Source organism: Trachypithecus francoisi, unplaced genomic scaffold, assembly GCF_009764315.1.
Source record: "Trachypithecus francoisi isolate TF-2019V2 unplaced genomic scaffold, Tfra_2.0 Lachesis_group6, whole genome shotgun sequence".
Taxonomy (NCBI): Eukaryota; Metazoa; Chordata; class Mammalia; order Primates; family Cercopithecidae; genus Trachypithecus; species Trachypithecus francoisi.
The window spans coordinates 20,994,219-21,012,579 of NW_022681471.1; the positions used below are offsets into that span (position 1 = coordinate 20,994,219).

At 39.1% G+C, this 18,361-nt stretch overlaps 1 protein-coding gene across 1 annotated transcript in view; it reads left to right on the forward strand.

Moving 5' to 3' along the window:
• Nucleotides 1-428: 428 nt before the first annotated feature.
• Nucleotides 429-18,361, forward strand: part of STK26 (serine/threonine kinase 26) — a 52,632-nt gene continuing 34,699 nt past the window's right edge. Inside the window, exons 1-2 of the mRNA XM_033200955.1 lie at nt 429-615; nt 717-867. Of these exons, the coding sequence (XP_033056846.1) occupies nt 826-867 (42 nt within the window). The 5' untranslated portion in view covers nt 429-615; nt 717-825. The remainder of the gene's footprint in view (nt 616-716; nt 868-18,361) is intronic.

Below are 18,361 nucleotides of genomic sequence, written 5' to 3' on the forward strand. Positions count from 1 at the left end.
CGGCTCCCAACTGAGGAGACCAGATGGCGGGAAAAAGCGGGGGTCCACCGACTCCGCGGCTATCTGTGATCCTAACCTTGGCCAGGCCGGGGAGCCAAGAAAGACTTCCAACACTCCCCAAGTTTCAACTCAAGTCGTCTCCCAGGCTGCATGTGCCCCAGCCTCGCACGCCTCCGTGCAACGTGGCCGCATCTGGGGCGCCCTCATATCCTCAGGGTTTCCCAAACTCTTCCATTCTCTTCCCAGGCCCAGCCGTGTTCCAGGTCTCCCGGTGCCCTGGTTCTCCTCTTCGCGTGCCGGGAGAGTCTCCAGCTTCTCAGACTGCAGCAACCCCAGCCAAACCCCTTCGTTGCCTGGAGCCTCGGCTCCCGCGACACCGCCCGACTGCGGGGCGGGGGCAGGGCCAACGGCGGAACCGCCCCCAACCGCCTCCCCGGCCAGGCGAGCAGGCGGGTGGCTGGGGCGCCTCCACCTCCTCTTCCTAAAGCGGCGAGGCGCAGAGGAGCGGCATCACTCGAGCCCAGGTCCCAGCCACCACCACTCACAGCGCTCGGCGTTCAGGAAGAGGAGCAGCAGCGGAGGCGGCTGCTTCAGCGGCGGGCGGGCGCCAGAAAGGTAGACTGAGTCCCGGGGAGCTGCGCCGCGAACAGCCCACCTCCTAGCCCCGGGCTACGCGCCGCCAGCCCAGTAACCCCACTTTGTGTGTGTCCTTCCAGGCCCCGATCGAAAAGCCTGGGAGGGCCGCCGAACTACCCCCGGAGGAGGAGCCAGTCCGAACCCAAGGCGCCACCGCCACAGAAGCGGAGCGAGGCAGCAGTTGCCTCCATGGCCCACTCACCGGTGGCTGTCCAAGTGCCTGGGATGCAGGTGAGGAAGCGCAGGCCGCCCCCGCCGCCCACGTGACTACTTGGGAGCCCGGTGCGCTCTCGGTGCTGGGCACCGGCGACAAGGGACGGCCCCAGGGCTCCCCTGAGGGCAGGGCCGGTCACTCTGGCCAGGTGACCTGGGAGTAGGGCTCGAGGTGTTTCCTGGTGTGTAGGCTAAATAGTGCCCTTCGCTGGGAAGGCGAGGCGGGACTGGAGCGCGCAACTAGGTGGGGATTGAGGGCGGTTGGGGGTATAAAAATAGGCCAGAGCCACAGACACCTGCGCCTGCTGAGCTTGGCACGGTTGGGGATGGGGGGCGGAACTTAACCTAGGAGAGATGGAAGTGCCTTGGAATTTGTGGGGTAAAACGCGAGTAGTGAGTGACCTACACCCCCCACCCCAAACACACACTCAAGTTGGGGCGGGGCAAGACCAGGGGTGGCGGCGGCGGCGGCGGCTTGAATTGGGCTCTTCCTGTGTGCGTAGGGTTAAGAGAGAGATGACCTCTTTCTCCCTTTCGGTACTGCTGCTTAAGGGCAAAGTTGTAGCTTGCTCCCCGACCCAGCCCAGCCCAGCCCATAGTGTGGCGTGAGAAATGCTGGTTCAGTTCAGAGTCGCTGAGGTGATGACTTCTCAGCCCCCTCTGTGCCTTTCCCACAAGAAATGTGGTTAAAGGAAGCTTTTTGTCTTGGACAAGGGACTACTGCATGGAACCCAACTTCTTACTCGAAGTCTACCCAGCCCAACCCCTTCCCATTATATTTTCATTTTATTAAAGGTAAGCTATGTCAGAAAACTTTTTATGCTGTTATGTTTTTAAATCGGTGCACTTTAGGCTATCTGCTAAATGTTATCCAAATCTACTAACTTTTTAAAGCATTCATGTTCTATTTTTTTCCTTTGCTAGATGGCCCAAACAACCCATTTATGAATAGTTTAGAGGCTAAAACCACTAAAGCCTCAGTCCCTCATGATCTAAAATGTGAAAACAAGCTTTTTTCAAGTTCAAAAATAAAATGTTTAGTAGTAAATAGCTTATATTTCTAGTAGAAATCAAAGAGTTGTAGACTGGGGCCTCTATTGTTGATGCATGGAGTTCTTTTTTTGTTTGTTTTTCAGTGTTCTCATTTTATGAATGGCCACAAAAGTGATTTTTAAATTCTTTCCCAAAAAGGGATTATTTGTGCACCTAGAACTCCTGATGTGTCCTAAACACCAGACATTTCAGCTGCATTTAGGGCAAGTCTGGGTTGAGTCTCAGGAAGCTAGTGTATATTAAATAAAGAGAGAGAGAAAGGGAAATAGGAAATAGTAGGGCTTAAAAAAAAAAAGATTAATCCACTCAAGCCTTGCAAATTGCCTCAAACTTTCTTTCTCTCAGGCGGCCTCCCCCCTTCTTCCCTCCCTCTTTTCCCCATGCACCCTGCCCCACACCCCATTCATTCAGTTCTGCCTTTGATTGTATCAAGGGAATTCATAGTTCGCAATACTAAGTAGTTTTGCTGTTTGATCTGGGAAAAAGTGACATTTTCTCACTGTGCTCTTCTTTCCATTCTGTGGAGAGTAAAACGATGCACATGTGAAGTTTGTCTGTGAGGGTCTCCATGCTTCTGGCTCCATTGTGTGCGCGAGCCTGCGTGCGTGCGTCAGCAGAGTGAGTGCCTCGCGTTCATCAAGTTTGTGATTCTGGGGAACTCTGTGTGCTGAGGGGAAAATAGTTTCTGATCTTTATTTAATTTGTCTTGACCTTATTGAATTTATGTGGTTTAGGAACTGCTTGCTGTTCAGTATTTCTGATTGCTCCCTGCTTTGTTTAATTATCTGAGTTGCCTATCTCCTGAATTTTTAAATCTTAATTAATGTGGATTCGAATGTGAATCACATACTTTAAATTACAAATTCTGCCTTTCACTCTATGCCCTCTGAGTTGTGATTACTTTGTCCCACCTAATTTGATTAGGGCAAACATCTCAATGTTAGCAAAGAAGAGAGGAATCTTTTTTTTTTTTTTGGTCATTCTCTTCATCTTAATGAAATGGTAAATTCTTAACTTCTTATTTCCATTTTCTTTCTAATATAGTTCTTAAGCACTTTGTGCAGCACACAATTTTTTCCATAGTTGAAATTGTACAATACCTTAATAATAAATTTGATAGCATGCAGTGTGACTCTTGAACCTAGACTATTTTTATTATTGTTATGTAGCAAAATATTGCGGATGAGATGCAGAAATCTATTGTGAGCTTGTAAAATTCTCCTAGAGTTTTATGAAGCGTCAGGAGCAACTTTTAGACCTTTAGAAAACTTGAGTTAGCCAAGTGTTCTTGAAATTACTGTATAGTGTTTCCACAAATCAGGGTGAGGTGGCCGACCAGCCTATAACTTTTTAACAGTTTATTTTAGAGAATTATGTAGATTGATGGGAAAAATGATTTTTCCAGAAATAAAGACAAAATTGCTTTCTCCACAATTTTTTCTCCCTCTGAGGAGAGATGTGAAGTAGAAGCCCAGCTACCTGTTCTATCACTTAAGACTTCCAGCATTCCTGACTTTCAAACAAAGAAATTGCTATTGCCACTAGTTTAAAATAGAAAAGAAACTTGGAGTGAAGAAAGAAAACCCAGGATTTGGTCCAGTTCAAACTCCTCCTTATGAATTAGTTACTCAAACTCATATTGTTGATATTTCTTAATATTGTAGTAATGAACATTTTTGCCATATTACACCAAATGTTGAGGGTATGAAGTTTTTTGTACTTAATTTGTACTTACTTCTTTAGTGTGTAACTAGAGGAATTTTCCATAGCAGTAGCTGAACTCTTCAAACTATTTAAAGTACACCTTAAAAAAAAAAAAAACCAATAAACCTATCTCTTTCCACTCAAATATTTACTCTTTAATGATTCAAAACCTGTTTTCTTTGAAGTTTTCAGTTATAAATCATACTTAAGTTTAAGATCTTTCCCCTTAGAACCTACAATAGTATTTTTGAGGACAAATTTTCATTTAGAATATTGTTAATTGTTAAATCTTTCATAAGATGTAGGTGGGAGAATAAAGTTAAATGTTGAGTTAGAGTACTAAATGTTGTGCTTTATCCTGTGCCTCTTGTTAAAGAACTTTTAAAGCTTCTGCTAAAGAACTTTAAAATTAGCCTTCATGTATCTTTAAATATGACCCAGGTGGTACAGTTTAAATCCAGTTGTCATTTGAGATGAGAAGTAGAAATGAAGTTTAACGATTAATGAACACTTTATTGAAGACTTTTATCTAAGTGGTGGGAAACATTGCCCAATGTTGGTGAACATAATCACTGGGTTCTGGGAAGCATACTGATATATATTACATGTTCTGCCCTTAAAGATCTTAAAATCTTGTTGAGTTGTTAAAACTAGCACATGAAATATCAAATAATGCAAAATCTGTGAACTCACTGTAAGTATAATAGAAGTGTCAGACTGGAAGCATTGAAGGCTTCCAAAAAGTAAGCTGACCCCAAAGTCTTGTTAGGATACACACTGGGAGGGGCATTTCCAAGCAAGGAAAAATCCCCAGCAGAGGTAGACAGACTAGGATTTTTCGACTTGACAATGGTACTCACACAACCATTCTGTTTTTCGCTTTCTATACAGTATTCAGTAAATAACATGAGATAGTCAACACTTTGTTATAAGTAAGCTTTGCGTTAGATGATTTTGCTTAACCGTAGGCTACTGTAAATGTTGTGGACACGTTTAAGGTAGGCTAAGCTATGATGTTCGGTAGATTAGGTGTACTGTATTAAATGCCTTTTCAACTTACAGTATTTTCAACTTATGATAGGTTTATTGGGACATAACCACATTTTAAGTCAAGGAGCATATGTATACAATACAGATAAGGAAGGGTGCACTGCATTTGTGAGCGTGTGCACACACACATATACACACACAATCTTTGAGAACAGGATAAAGTCATTTGGGCTGTCAGAGAATTCCTCTAGAAAAATGATGCACTATAATATCAGAAGACTGGATTGAGTACAGATCATGATTGTCCTTAAATGCCAGGGAAGGATTTTGGCCTTTGAACTGGCCATTAAACATGTCTGAGTAAGGGAGACTCAATGTACCAAGTTATATATCCGAAGGGAAATCTCAAAATTGGATGAATGAATCAACTGGAGGATTGAGAGATATAAGGGAATTTGATCTACAGAAGCTATTTCTTCTTTTTTAACTTTTTTTTTTTTTTGAGACAGGGTTTCACTCTGTCACCCAGACTGTAGTGCAGTGGCACGATCACAGCTGACTGCAGCTGCCACCTCCTGGATTCAAGCAATCCTCCCATCTCAGCCTCCAGAGTACCTAGAACTATAGGTACATGCCACCATGCCCAGCTAATTTTTATGTGTTTTTTTTTTGTGGAGACAATGTTTAGCGGTTGTCCAGGCTGGTCTCCAACTCCTGGACTCAAGCAATCCATCCACATTGGCCTCCCAAAGTGCTAGGATTACAGGCATGAGCTACTGCGCCTGGCTACAGAGGCTATTTCCATGGGTCAGTCATAGTTATACAGATGCAATGGGCCTTCCATGGACAGATTCCCTTCCATATGTTTAGTACTGTGAAGAAAAATTAATTACCAGGCTTAATAATTAGCTAGTTTCAGAAGGAAAAGTTAAAGACTTTGTGGTGTTGAATATGAGGGAACTGGGAGACTTACAATACATGTGAAAGAAATTGGAATGTAATGGAGAAGAGCCAGATCTGGTAGGAAGTTAAGGATTTCTGTTCTAGACTTGTGAATTTTGTGGTAACAATGGGATGACAAAGTACGTATGTCCAATAAGTAGTTGAAGATGTAGAATTGAAGCTTTAGTCATTCATCAGATATTTACTGAGCATCTACTCTATGCTGGGCACTTCACTTGAAAATGAAGGACTAGAGACATCAAGGAGGGAGAGGTTCATAATGCCAGAAAGAATATGTGGAAGTGAGGGCCCTCATGAGACAGGATACATAGGTTGTAAGAAAAGGAAGGATGGCTTTAAGATGTATGAAAAGATGAGAAAATGTGTCAAGTTAGAGAGAGAGTTAACTGGGGTGGGGTGCAGGGATTCTTTATTTAACAGTCATCAGGAAACCTACATTGGAGAAAGAATTCAGGTTGGTACCAGAGTCCAGTATGTGGAGTTCATACCTCCCTTACACCTCCCTAAAGGGATAATCAGATTCGCAATTTGAGGTTGAAAGCATTGCTTTGCATTGGTGAACCCGAATTATTGTCCTGTTGTTGAGTAGTTAATGCAGAGGTATTGAATATGCTAATGATAATGGCAGAAGACCAGCTGGAACAAAATAATCAAAGACTGTTAGCTGAGAGAAGCAGGGGGGCGGAGGGGGGGATAGTTAGAACTTTTAACACTAGGGGAGTAGGGACTGTAGGGAGAATAAACAGAAATTGGGTATGATAGGACATGTGCCTTCAACAGTAATCAGAGTTTAGAAATGGCACTTGAGTACAAAGGTCCATCATCATGTACTTCCCTTGCTTGAGTCCCAGAAAATGAGAGAATATAATTTAGCTGGTACTTAGGAACCATTGAACATTGTGATGCTGTATTTTTTATTCTGCTTTTCATTTATTCAGTGACCTTGAGCAAATCATCTACAAAATGGGGAATAATAAAAGCTGCATTTCCTTTGCTTCAATGAGAGGTTATTAGGATGAATTAACTATCATCTGTGGAGCTGCAGCTCCTTTGTAAAAGGTGTTATGATGTATGGGGGCAGTTCATCCTGCAAAACAATGCTTGGCTAATCACATGAAAACACTGTCATTATCTCATCTCTCTCCTGCTTGATAACCCACATTTTTTTTGAAACCCAATCACCACCCCACACCACCCCAGTGAGACCCAAAGCCCTCTGCTCAGTTTTCTATACTTTTTGTTGTATGGCTCATCTCTGTAGATCTACACTTAGTTCTCACTACTTCCCAACAAGAAATCCCTTTAATTCTACCATGCCAGTTACAGTTCAATAATCAATGATTGGCCAAATTCTACCTGATTTTCAAGGTCCTCCATCTTACCTTCTTCGTGAACTCTCTCTGAATGTCCCAGGCTATAGAAATCTCTTGTTTCCAAGCACCTATTCTGTCTATTGTCAGTAGTAGATACTCTTGTCCTTAATGTATATACTGCCTTAGATTTTCTCTAATTATATATGTTATACTTGTCTCCCAAATGAGGTTGTACATTTCTTGAAATCAGAGACCATGGATTTCACTTTTCTTTGTACCATTAGGTATGAATTATATGTAAAAGTATTGGTTAATCACTATACTATAGAGTGGATGTGTCTCATTGTTTAAAATTCTGTTTCTTTAAAAATATTGTACAATGCTTGAACTTTGCACACCTTAAAGACTAATTTATGTGTGTACAATGTAGACTTTCTATACTTATTTAAATGATTTTCATGTATTATGTGTAATATGTCTAGCAAAACATTCTTGTAACTAATCATCTGTTCACACACACTGAAGCTCTCATTCTCTTGCCTTCCACAGACTTTGAGAGAAAAATGAGCTTCATTGCTTCTTAGTAACCATGGCTGATTCAGACAAATTTGTGTCTCCCCTCATCTCTCCTCCTTTTCTCCTTCCTTCTACGTGTACTTTCCCATGGCTCTTCAAGGTCTTCTCACTGGTGGTTTGTACCTATCTACCTCTTGTTTCTTCCCTCTGTCCTCCCACTCCCCAAAAGACAAACATAAATAAAAAACTGTTTTACTTTCCTGTCTGAACTGTCACATTAGAAAGAATCTGATAATTTCACTCATACTAAGATGTTTTTGATTAATGGCTCAGTGCTTTACTTCTCCATGGATATTCACATTTTACAGGGAATTATACCTTAAGAAATGGAAATCTAATAGTAGAATTTCAGACATCTTGATAGCAGTTTTACTGAGTTCTGTGTTCTGAAAGAGTGGTGGTTTTACTGGTTTTATTTGTTGCTAGAAAAATGGTGTTAGGCGAACAAAAAATAACAGTATTATTAGCTATAGTACAACAAACTCCTTTTCATTTCTCGTAATTAAGACTCAAAGAATTTCCACCACAGGTACATGTAAAACAGTGTCTCTGAAGGAATGGCAGAATGTAACTCACTTTTTAAAAAAAAAATTAAATACACATAACTAAATTTTGAACCCTTCTTTTTTTCCTTTTATTTTAGTTGACATGTAATAATTATACATATCTATGGGATACAGAGTAATATATATTTTTGTGAGACAGGGTGTCACTCTGTCGCCCAGGCTGGAGTGCAGTGGCACAATCACATCTCACTGCAGCCTCAACCTCCCAGGCTCAGGTGATCCTCCCACCTCATCCTCCTAAGTAGCTGGGACTATGGGCAGTCGCCACCGTGCCTGGCTAATTTTTGTATTTTTTGTAAATATGGGGTTTCACCATGTTGCCTAGGCTGGTCTTGAACTCCTGGGCCCAAGCGATCCACCATGCTTGGCCTCCCAAAGTGCTGGAGTACAGGTGTGAGCCATCGTGCCCTACCAAGAGTAATATTTCAATACACGTATATGATGTGTAATGATCAAATCAGGGCAATTAGCATATCTATCACCTCAAACATTTATCATTTTTTATGGTGTGAACATTCCAAATCCTCCCTTCTAGCTTTCTGAAAATATACAATAAATTATGGTTAACCATATTCGCCCTACAGTACTGCAGAATAGAATTTACTCCTATCTAGCTGTAATTTTGTGTCAGTTCACCAATCTGTCCACATCTTCCCGTCCTGCTTCCCTTCTGAGCCTCTAATACAATTCTACTATCTGTTTTCTCATATGAGTGAGAACATGCAGTGTTTGTCTTTCTGTGCCTGGCTTAACATAATGTCCTCCAGTTCCGTCCATCTTGCTGTGAATAACAGGATCTCATCCTCTTTTTACAGCTGAATAGTACTCTCTTGTGTATACATACCACATTTTCTTTTTTTTTTTTTTTTTTTTTTGAGACGGAGTCTCGCTCTGTCGCCCAGGCTGGAGTGCAGTGGCCAGATCTCAGCTCACTGCAAGCTCCGCCTCCCGGGTTTAGGCCATTCTCCTGCCTCAGCCTCCCGAGTAGCTGGGACTACAGGCGCCCGCCACCTCGCCCGGCTGATTTTTTGTATTTTTTAGTAGAGACGGAGTTTCACAGTGTTAGCCAGGATGGTCTCGATCTCCTGACCTCGTGATCCGCCCGTCTCGGCCTCCCAAAGTGCTGGGATTACAGGCTTGAGCCACCGCGCCCGGCCCATACCACATTTTCTTTATCCGTTCTTAACCCTATCTTCTGTGCATTTCTCACTTGGTCATCCGCCATTTTAGACTAAAGTGTTAGATGGCAGGAACCACATCTTTGAATTAATGTTTGTAGAAATCAAATATTTATTGAAGATATTAACTAATTTCTCTTAATACTCCTATAACATAGAGTGATTCTGTAGGAAAATGCCTTCAAATTTAGATTTAAACATAAAACTAAGGACACATTGACAGCCAACTCTACCCATGATCCTCTTTGTTGTCCCTCCCTAAAACCACATATGATTTAGGAAAATTACCTCTGTGAACATTCAGAGAACCAGAAGACCTATATATGGAACGTATACCGTCCTCCATTCCTGCCTGCCTCTCCCCACCACCCCTCACTAGCATATACCTTGCTGGGGATAGAGCTACAGGATGCACCTAAAAACTCCCCCTCAGGCTTTTCTGAACTTGTTCCAGCCTTCCCCTGACAGCAGCCTGCTGGCCTTTCTTTTCCTCCACTTTTCATAGCATCGTGGATGAGAATGATTTGTGTCTCAAAATATCAGATTAACCACTGATATGTCTTAGCTTTGTATAGTTTGGCAAAATTAGAACAAAACTGTGGTTCATACTTCCTGGGCCCCAGAGTAAACAAAATTGTAGATCGCTTAGATGAAACAGTTGAAAATAGTCTAACTGTCTTTTTTATATGTTCACTTTCTCTTTTTTTGGTCAAGCATCTTAAAAATGTGCCATTGAGGAAATCGAAGCCATTGTGTTTTTGCATTTTTCTCATGAAAAATGTTTACAGAAAAGTTTTCAGCCTTTCTTTGTGATGCTTGTAACAGAGATTATTTATTGTCAACAGTGTTTTAAATTTTTCCCTCTCCTTCTATTACCTCTTAAAGAAAAAGTGGGGAAAAGAAATCTATACAAGTAAAACCCTATTAACTTAAAATACAAAGGACTGAATTGCATTGAGTTCAAATTAACCATCAATGGGTTTTTTTTCAATTTGTTTATTATGGAACAATAGGGTGTCTAGTCAAAGAATTAACAGTTGCTTTGAATTATAGAAAAAGCTTACCAGTATCAACTTAATGAAGTTTTACTGAATTTGAAATCCATACTACACTAGATGTGTTAGGAAATTTCTAAGCATGTTAGTGAATTACTCTACCAGGTTTCAATTGTGCCTGGTAACACGATCCTAAGAGTGAATTTTTGGCAGGTAGAGGAAATAATTCAAGAACATCTAGAAGCATCCAGATTTTTCTTTGAAAATGCATTTTTGAGTTGCTCCGTTAGTCCCTTTTTAACCCTTCTTCCCACCCTCAGCTTTCCACTAAACCATTGGCTTTGGGACATATCACTTTACAGTATGTTATATTAAGCTAAGTTTGACTGCTTGATGCACTATAGTATGAATAACAGAGCAGTGGGTGGTAGGGGAGGGATGGACATATAGATAATCAGGTGGAGCATAAGCTGTTATTAATGCAAGACATTTAGGGGAGCTGAGCCAGTAGAAACCATAAAGTCAGAATTTCTTCCCAAAGCCTCTGCTCATCATTATCGCTGCCCACTAGAGTTGGAAAAGTTTCTAAACTCCCTGATCTCAATTTCCTGCTGCCTGCCTTAACTTTAAGCAGAAGCACAAAAGAAACCAATCAGCAAAGTACGCACACATGCTACTGAAGTATGGTGACAGAAAATAGAACTTTGACCTGTTGTGGTTAAAGAGACTAAAGTCAACGTATCTGACAGCCTCAGGGAAATACGCATATTTCAAATGTATGCTTTTTAAGTGCTACTGGCCCCATGGGAAGAACACTTGGCAAACTCATTAATTAGGATCCTGTTTGAGTCTCTAGTTTTAGTTCAAATCTTTTGTTTGAACTTAGCGGTGAGCTTTCTTATGTGCTTGTCAGTAAATGGTAATATATTGGACTTTACCAGCTTGGACAGTGGTGACCAAGGTTTTATGTTTTTACACACAGAATCTCCGAGGTTTAATTTAAGCCAGAAAATTATTAGCAGCAAAGTTTGGAAGGCCTACTTTGGGTAGGATAGAGTGCTTGCTGCCTATCTTTGAAATACAAAAAGTATTAGAGAGTCCTTGAGCTCAAGAAGTTTATACTCTAACCAGAGTGACTAGACACCTACACATTTAGAAATCTAACAATGCAGAACAGTAGTAATGAATCCCAAATAAGATAGAATCTGATGTAGAAACATCCATCCCAAGGAGCCTGGAGTAAGAAAGGAAACTTATCAATTATAGAATACCTTTCTGCTAGGCATTCACGTTTTGCTACTCCACTACATCGCTTCTCGGCAGGATGGCCTTCAACAGACCTTTAAAAGAGAGTAGGAGGCAAGCAGGGGAAAAGGCCCAAGGGGACACACACAGGCTCCTTGTATAAGAGAGATTTGAGGTGGGTACCTGTTGGTATGAATTGTGTTAGGGCTACACTGTAAAAGGCCTTGAATGCCAGATTGATACATTTATTCTTTACTCAGTCCATAACAAGGAGTTTTGGGTTTTTATTTTTTTATTTTAGCAATATAGTGAAATGATGGAATAACGTTGTTTGTTTTGGAAGATTGCATTAGGCTGTTGGAAACCTAACAGGCTAGTTTGTAGATAAGGGAAGGCTTAATTGATAAGGATTTAATCTAGGGCAGTGATGGTTAAACTGGAGCATGTATGGGAAGCACCTGGAAGGCTTGCGAAAACACAGACTACTATACCCTAGCCCCAGAGTTTCTGATGGACTAGATCTGAGGTGAAGCCTGTGAATTTGCATTTCTCATGAGTTCTCAGCTGCTCTGCCAATTTGGGGAGCACTTTGAGCACCACTCAAGGATGACTTTAACAGACATTGGCGACCCCTTAAATATGAGAAGGGAGGAAACATGATGAGAGAGTCGAGTCAGAGATAAGGCTGAGTTTGGAAGAAAATTGGTACAGTTTTGGGAATGTTGAATTTGAAGTGCTGGTCACACATCCAAGCAGAGGCAATCAGTAACACGTTTGTTGAAGAGAGGAGATGGAGATTGGTGAATCTTATGTGAAGATAGTAGATGAAATTGTGAGAGATGAAAACAACAAGATTTCCAGTTATCTTTCCAAGAAGCTGAACTCAACTTTGTGTTAAGTTCTACAACTTCCAAAATCTCATGGTCACCCATGACTTCTGTTTTCCTTAATCTAGGCAGGTTTGTGACTTAGCAAACACCCATCCTCATCATTATATAGTTACCATTGGCCCATGTGTGCTGTTAAGTAACCTACTTCAGTTTTTATTGATTGATTTAATTTTATTATTGTTATATATTTTATTATAATAAATTTTACAATATTCATTTTATTGTTTATTTTGTTATATTTATTTTTATTGTTTTGGTCTGGATAAGCCCCTTAGATGACAAATTCTTACAAATAGAACCTTTCTGTGGAATTATGTTACCATGCTCAGTATGGTTAGGTATTTACTGTAGTAAACAGCTCATTAATGCTTTTATCTTCAAATGCAGACCCTTATTAAGAACATGAAATCTGTTTATGCTTATAGTTGCTAAAATGCAACTTGGCTAAAGTAATATAAATGGCAGTATCTTAAATTCCAGTAAGTAGCAATATTTCCCCCACAGGTAGACATTTTTAGACCTATTATTATGTCCCCCCTCAAAACAAAAACCAAAAAAAAAAAAAAAACAACAACAACAAAAAAACCAGACTTAGTAGCTCTGGCTGCGCATATATATATATATGTGCACACACACACACACACATTCACAATCCTGACATTTCAAAGCCTGTTTGTATTTATATATGTAAATTCCTGGAAGGGAGAGGAAGTCACTTCTGAATCATTAAAGAAATATCAAACCACTTCCTAAATGGCCTTTCTGCTCTCTGAAATATTCTCGATACCTGTCAGATTCATATATTATCGTTTGCCAACAGGTACCCATAGGAAAACTCTGAGTTTAGTTCAAACAAAGGATTAGAACTGAAAATAAGAGAAGCAAGTAGGGCAACACCAAACAATGTGAGCAAACTTGATTTACCCACCTCATTCACCAACTTTGGACCTAAATCACTTTTCAATTTCTGAAATGAACACACAACCAACAAAAACGAATCCATCCTTCAGAATCAAAGATTTGCCACCAATGAGGATGTGCAAAAACATGTGAAGAAATATTCTCTTAAAAAAGTTTGGCTGGGCTCTGTGGCTCATGCCTGTAATCCCAGTACTTTGGGAGGCCAAGGTGGATGGATCACTTGAGGTCAGGAGCTTGAGACCAGTCTGGCCAACATGGTGAAACCCTGCCTCTACTCAAAATACAAAAATTAGCTGGGTGTGGTGGCGCATGCCTATAATCCCAGCTACTCATGAGGCTGAGGGAGGAGAATCACTTGAACCTGGGTGGCGGAGGTTGCTGTGAGCTGAGATCACGCCACTGCACTCAAGTCTGGGCTACAGGGTGAGACGCTATGTCAAAATAATAATAATAATTTAAGCTGTATTTAATTATCACTAGAATCCCTACGTGACTTGCTTCCTCTTCAGGGAGTTAAATTTATTTGGATGTAAAAATGCTGATATGTTTACCTTATACCTCACACTTTATTGTGAAGATTTGTTGGGGAAAATGATAGATAAATGGATAGATGAATGAATGTATATATGCACTCTCAATGTGTATTGCACATGAAGTATATTTTACATTTGAAAATACTTTTAATCTATTTTTTAAAAATAAGGCTCAATATTTGCCTACAGAGTTTTTAATAAACTATACTAATAGTAGATACAACTATGTTTTAAAAGTAGAAAAATTCATTGTCAAAATAAAAATGAATAACAGGATGGTCACTAAGTTCAAGGAGCAGAAAAATATCATTTGAAAATGTCATTTAAGAAGGTCTGCAAATTAAAGGAAATCAATGTAATTTATGTAAAAATATGTATTCAGTAAAAATTGTGGTGTCCATGCACTTGCTAAATATTTTTATTATATGAAAATATGTGGAAAATACATAGAATTCTTTACCTCATTTAAAGCCTCATTTACTGGAAGGTAAAAACATGTGAGTATGTACCTATGTCTAAATATATAATAGCATTGTCAGTATTTTACACATGACGCACTTTTATTGTAGCACATGTTGCATGTTTGTCGTGGCTAGTTTTTTCTACCTTTAATATTTAAAGTCTTGGTATTCCTGAAGAAATTGAACTCACAGCAGTCTATAACATACAGAGTACAGATCATGAGAAATGGCTTTTAATGAAATTCAATACCAATGTTAAGCAGTTTTAGTGAATTAGGATTGAACTGAACATTATCTAGGATTATATTTATCAAGATTTTCAATTCTTTGCTTAATTTTTCCTGTAGAATAGTTTTACAGAGAATCATTGCATTAAAGGAACTGTTTTGATATGTATTTGTTTACCTGTTAGTAAAATCAGAGATATGTGGACAGTAAACGAATGACTTCTGCTTCACAGAAACTTGTCATCGTTGTCTAAGCTCTTATTTTGAAGCTCAAATTGTTATAAGTACTTAACACTATAGATTCTAAGGGATAGAGAATGGAACGGACTAGGCATTGAATTCTGTTTCTGTGACAAACAAAATCTTGTAGCCGGAGAGCTGCTTTTTTTTTTTTTTTTTTTTTTAACTATTTATCTCTTCATGAAAAATGGTGACTGTCACTGAAAGATCTTTTTTACTCTGTCACAGGCTTCTCAAAGGGCACATAAAATGAAAATGTGGGATTCAGCTAGTTAAATAGTGAATCAATTTCGAGTTTTAGCATAGGTGACACCTCCGTGGTCGTCTTTTTGGACTGTGATTTCTGGTAATAGCAAGTGAAAAAAAACGATTACCGCTGTTGCTATGGATCTTCTATCTGCTGAGGTTCAGGCATCGTTTTTGGAGGCCATGGTGTAAACCCTGCTTAGGGAAGGTAGAATTTCATAATAACAGAAGATTACTGCTGCCTCATGAGCAAACAGAAAGTGTAGGTGAGGGAAAAGGTGTTGGACTCTGGAAGAACAGAAAAACAGTATTTCCAAGGAAGGGGAAAAGTAATCCTTTGCTTTAAAGATTAAGAATTCTTTCTGTATTTTTTTGGAATGGGAAATTTCTGTACTTTCTGCAGAGAGGAGAAAAAGCTAACAGAAAAGGAAATTGGGGAGGTAATAGTAATTCGTTTTTTCTTGTTGTGTGTGACTTTTGTGATAAAAGTGACATTTACATAATTAATTTGTTATGGCAAGAAAATGTCTAAAGAGCCTTTTTGGTTGGTAGAAAGCTTGTGCAAGATCAGGGAAAAGATCTAACGTAATGGGAATGGTGATTACAGTTGCTTTTCTATTTAAGATGTGCAATTTTGGTAGCATGTGTATTAGACCAGTAATTGTTTCTAGACACTTGGAGTCATTTTGGGTGGCCTTTTTTTCCCCTTGGTAGCCAAAATGAATACTTTTCATTAATAAGAAAGATGCCAGAATATCTCTCACTTGATTTTACTTGGCTAATTTGAACTGCTGTTTTGTGGGGAGCGGGGAGCTAAAGAGGAAACTCATTTTAAAATGACTGTACTTAATATCATTGTTATTTTTCCAGTAAGTTCTGGCATTAAACGTCTCCCTTGGGGAATGATTAAAACAGTTCTGTGGAGCATTTCAATGCTGAGTAGCATCTCATATATATTCTAAAATAAGTTTGCCTAATGACTTTTTAGCACCACTTGATTTATGTTTTGGCTAAGAGTTCTAAATCGTAGTAGTCCAATTACTTTTTTCTAGGAATATTTGCAGATATTACATACTGTATTGTTTACATTATTGACTTTTAACTTTACAGTAGTTTAAAAGGTATAAATGTCTTTATGCTTAAAACAAACAAACAAGCAAACAAAAAAACAGTTTTCTCTATCCTATTCCAGGATAGAGACAGTTCTCTCCCTTTGTCCACCCGCATGCCTGGATTCTGGGTCAATCTGTGTAACTAGAAGTATTTTAATTTGATTACTCTGGGGTGTATTTTTGATAGTAGTGCATCATGAAATTACAGTATAGGTGTGATCTTGGTTGAAAGATAAAGCACATTTTAGATATTTTTTTAAAAGTGTCTTTACAGAAAAGATTATCTGTTAATTGTGAAAGAATACTTTTTATTTAATATGGCCAAGTGGCTCCAGAGCTTGATACTTTATTTTTTTTTTCTGATAGGACACTAAATCATTTCCTCCTAACTACTAGAATGAATGAAGAATGTAGTGTATGCTGTTTCACTATACTGTGAAATTGCCTGTGTGCCTCTCTGCAAATGTAAAGTAAAGGGATTGCATAGGTAATCCTTAAGCTCTAAAACTGAGTTTTGGAGATTCTACTCAGGAGTTGGGACTAGGTTATTATTTGTAAAAGACAGGGTACACACAACATTTTATATATTGAAGGGATCAGGTATTCATTCCAGGCAAATTTTGAATTTGATGTAAATAATTTTTAACTGAAGCAATGAATGTGTAATTATACTTTTACTGTGTGTAATTAATTTTCTGCTAAGAGGTAGAAAGGCTATAATGTTTGGCTTATGCTTTGGACAAAAGGAAAGTTCTTTGAAATTTTGGATTTTAGGTTCTCCCTGACAAATATTTTGATTCCCTCTATTTCTGGAAAATAATGATCATCTACCATCTTCCAGTAGTGCTTTTGGAGCTTTGTTAATTGAATGCAGTCTTTCTCAACCAGAATTCCTCATCTGAACCATAAAACAGAAAATGATTTTAGTTACTGTCTTCTCAATTCTCCCAAGAAGGACATATAAGGAAGCCCAATTCTAGATGCACCATAGAGCAGTTAATTTTTTACATACAAGAATTCTTTAGGGTAGCAGTGGTCAAACTATATCTAAGGGCCAAATACTGTCTGTAACCTAGTCATGTGAGGCCTGCAAGCTAAAAATATTTTTTACATTTTAAAAGAGTTATTTTAAAAAGATGTGACAGAGACTCAGAGACTGTAAAGTGTACCTGACCCACAAAGCTTGAAATATTTAGTATCCGGCCCTTTACAGGAAACGTTTGCCGATCCCTGCCTTGGGGCATTAAGACTGAGAATTGCTGATCTAAAGAAAGGAAGCATTTTATAGTACTTTCACTGAGGTTGTGGATATAGCATGACAATAGAGAAGATTTCCACTTTATTAAGGTAACTGACTTGCCTATTGCTTCCATTATTGTGATGCTTAATTCAAGGAAAGACCTCAGATCAGAGTAAATAGGCAGATATGTTTCTGTTTGCTTTTTAGAGATACACTTTAACCATGGAATTACATAGAATGTTGTATTGGTAATGACAATGAATGATAAATTACATTTATATGTTTGCATGCAGATACATTTAAATATTTTTCTCAGTTTCTAGAGAAAGAAAATAAAAGTGGGATAATTTTATAAAGTAATATAAAGGAGGACAAAGGAGAGGCTTAATTGCTTTTATCAGTATTAAAATTAGATGGCCACATCTATTAGAGAAGGAAAGTGAATGGGGAGTGTTAAGTGTCAGATATAATCACATTTGTTTCCTCCTTGTACTGAGTAAGTGTCTTCACCCTACAATTAACATCTCAGGTACCTTGTCTGAAGTAAGGAGGATAATACTTAATCACAAATGCATAAAATTATTAGATCATAGCATATGAAGTAATCAGGCTTTACCAATGCCACTTGACTACTTGATTTAGTGGGGGAGGTACCATCCACCATAAAACACGTATTGGTATGTCACAGAATTATCAAAGGAAAGAAAATGACCATCAGCACTTATTATTAATTTGCTGCTGATTTCCTTTATCTCCATATTCAGTTATCATGAAGTTCTATCAGTGTTTTTTTCCTGCAAAATATCAGACATCATCTCTTCTTTTGTCACACCATTCTTTTGTCATTAAGTAGACTCGAGGCTGCGTGTAGACATGATGCAGTTACCTAAAACACAACCTTTATTTTTTCACTCATTTGCCGAAAGCTGTCAGCGGCTCCCTACTAGCCTGACCAGAAATTCCAGGAAAGATGAGTCAAGCCAGGCTTGCTGAGGTGATCAGGAAGGGCAGTACTAGATAGCTGAGCTGGCTTTCAGACTGGGTGTAAATAAGGGAAAG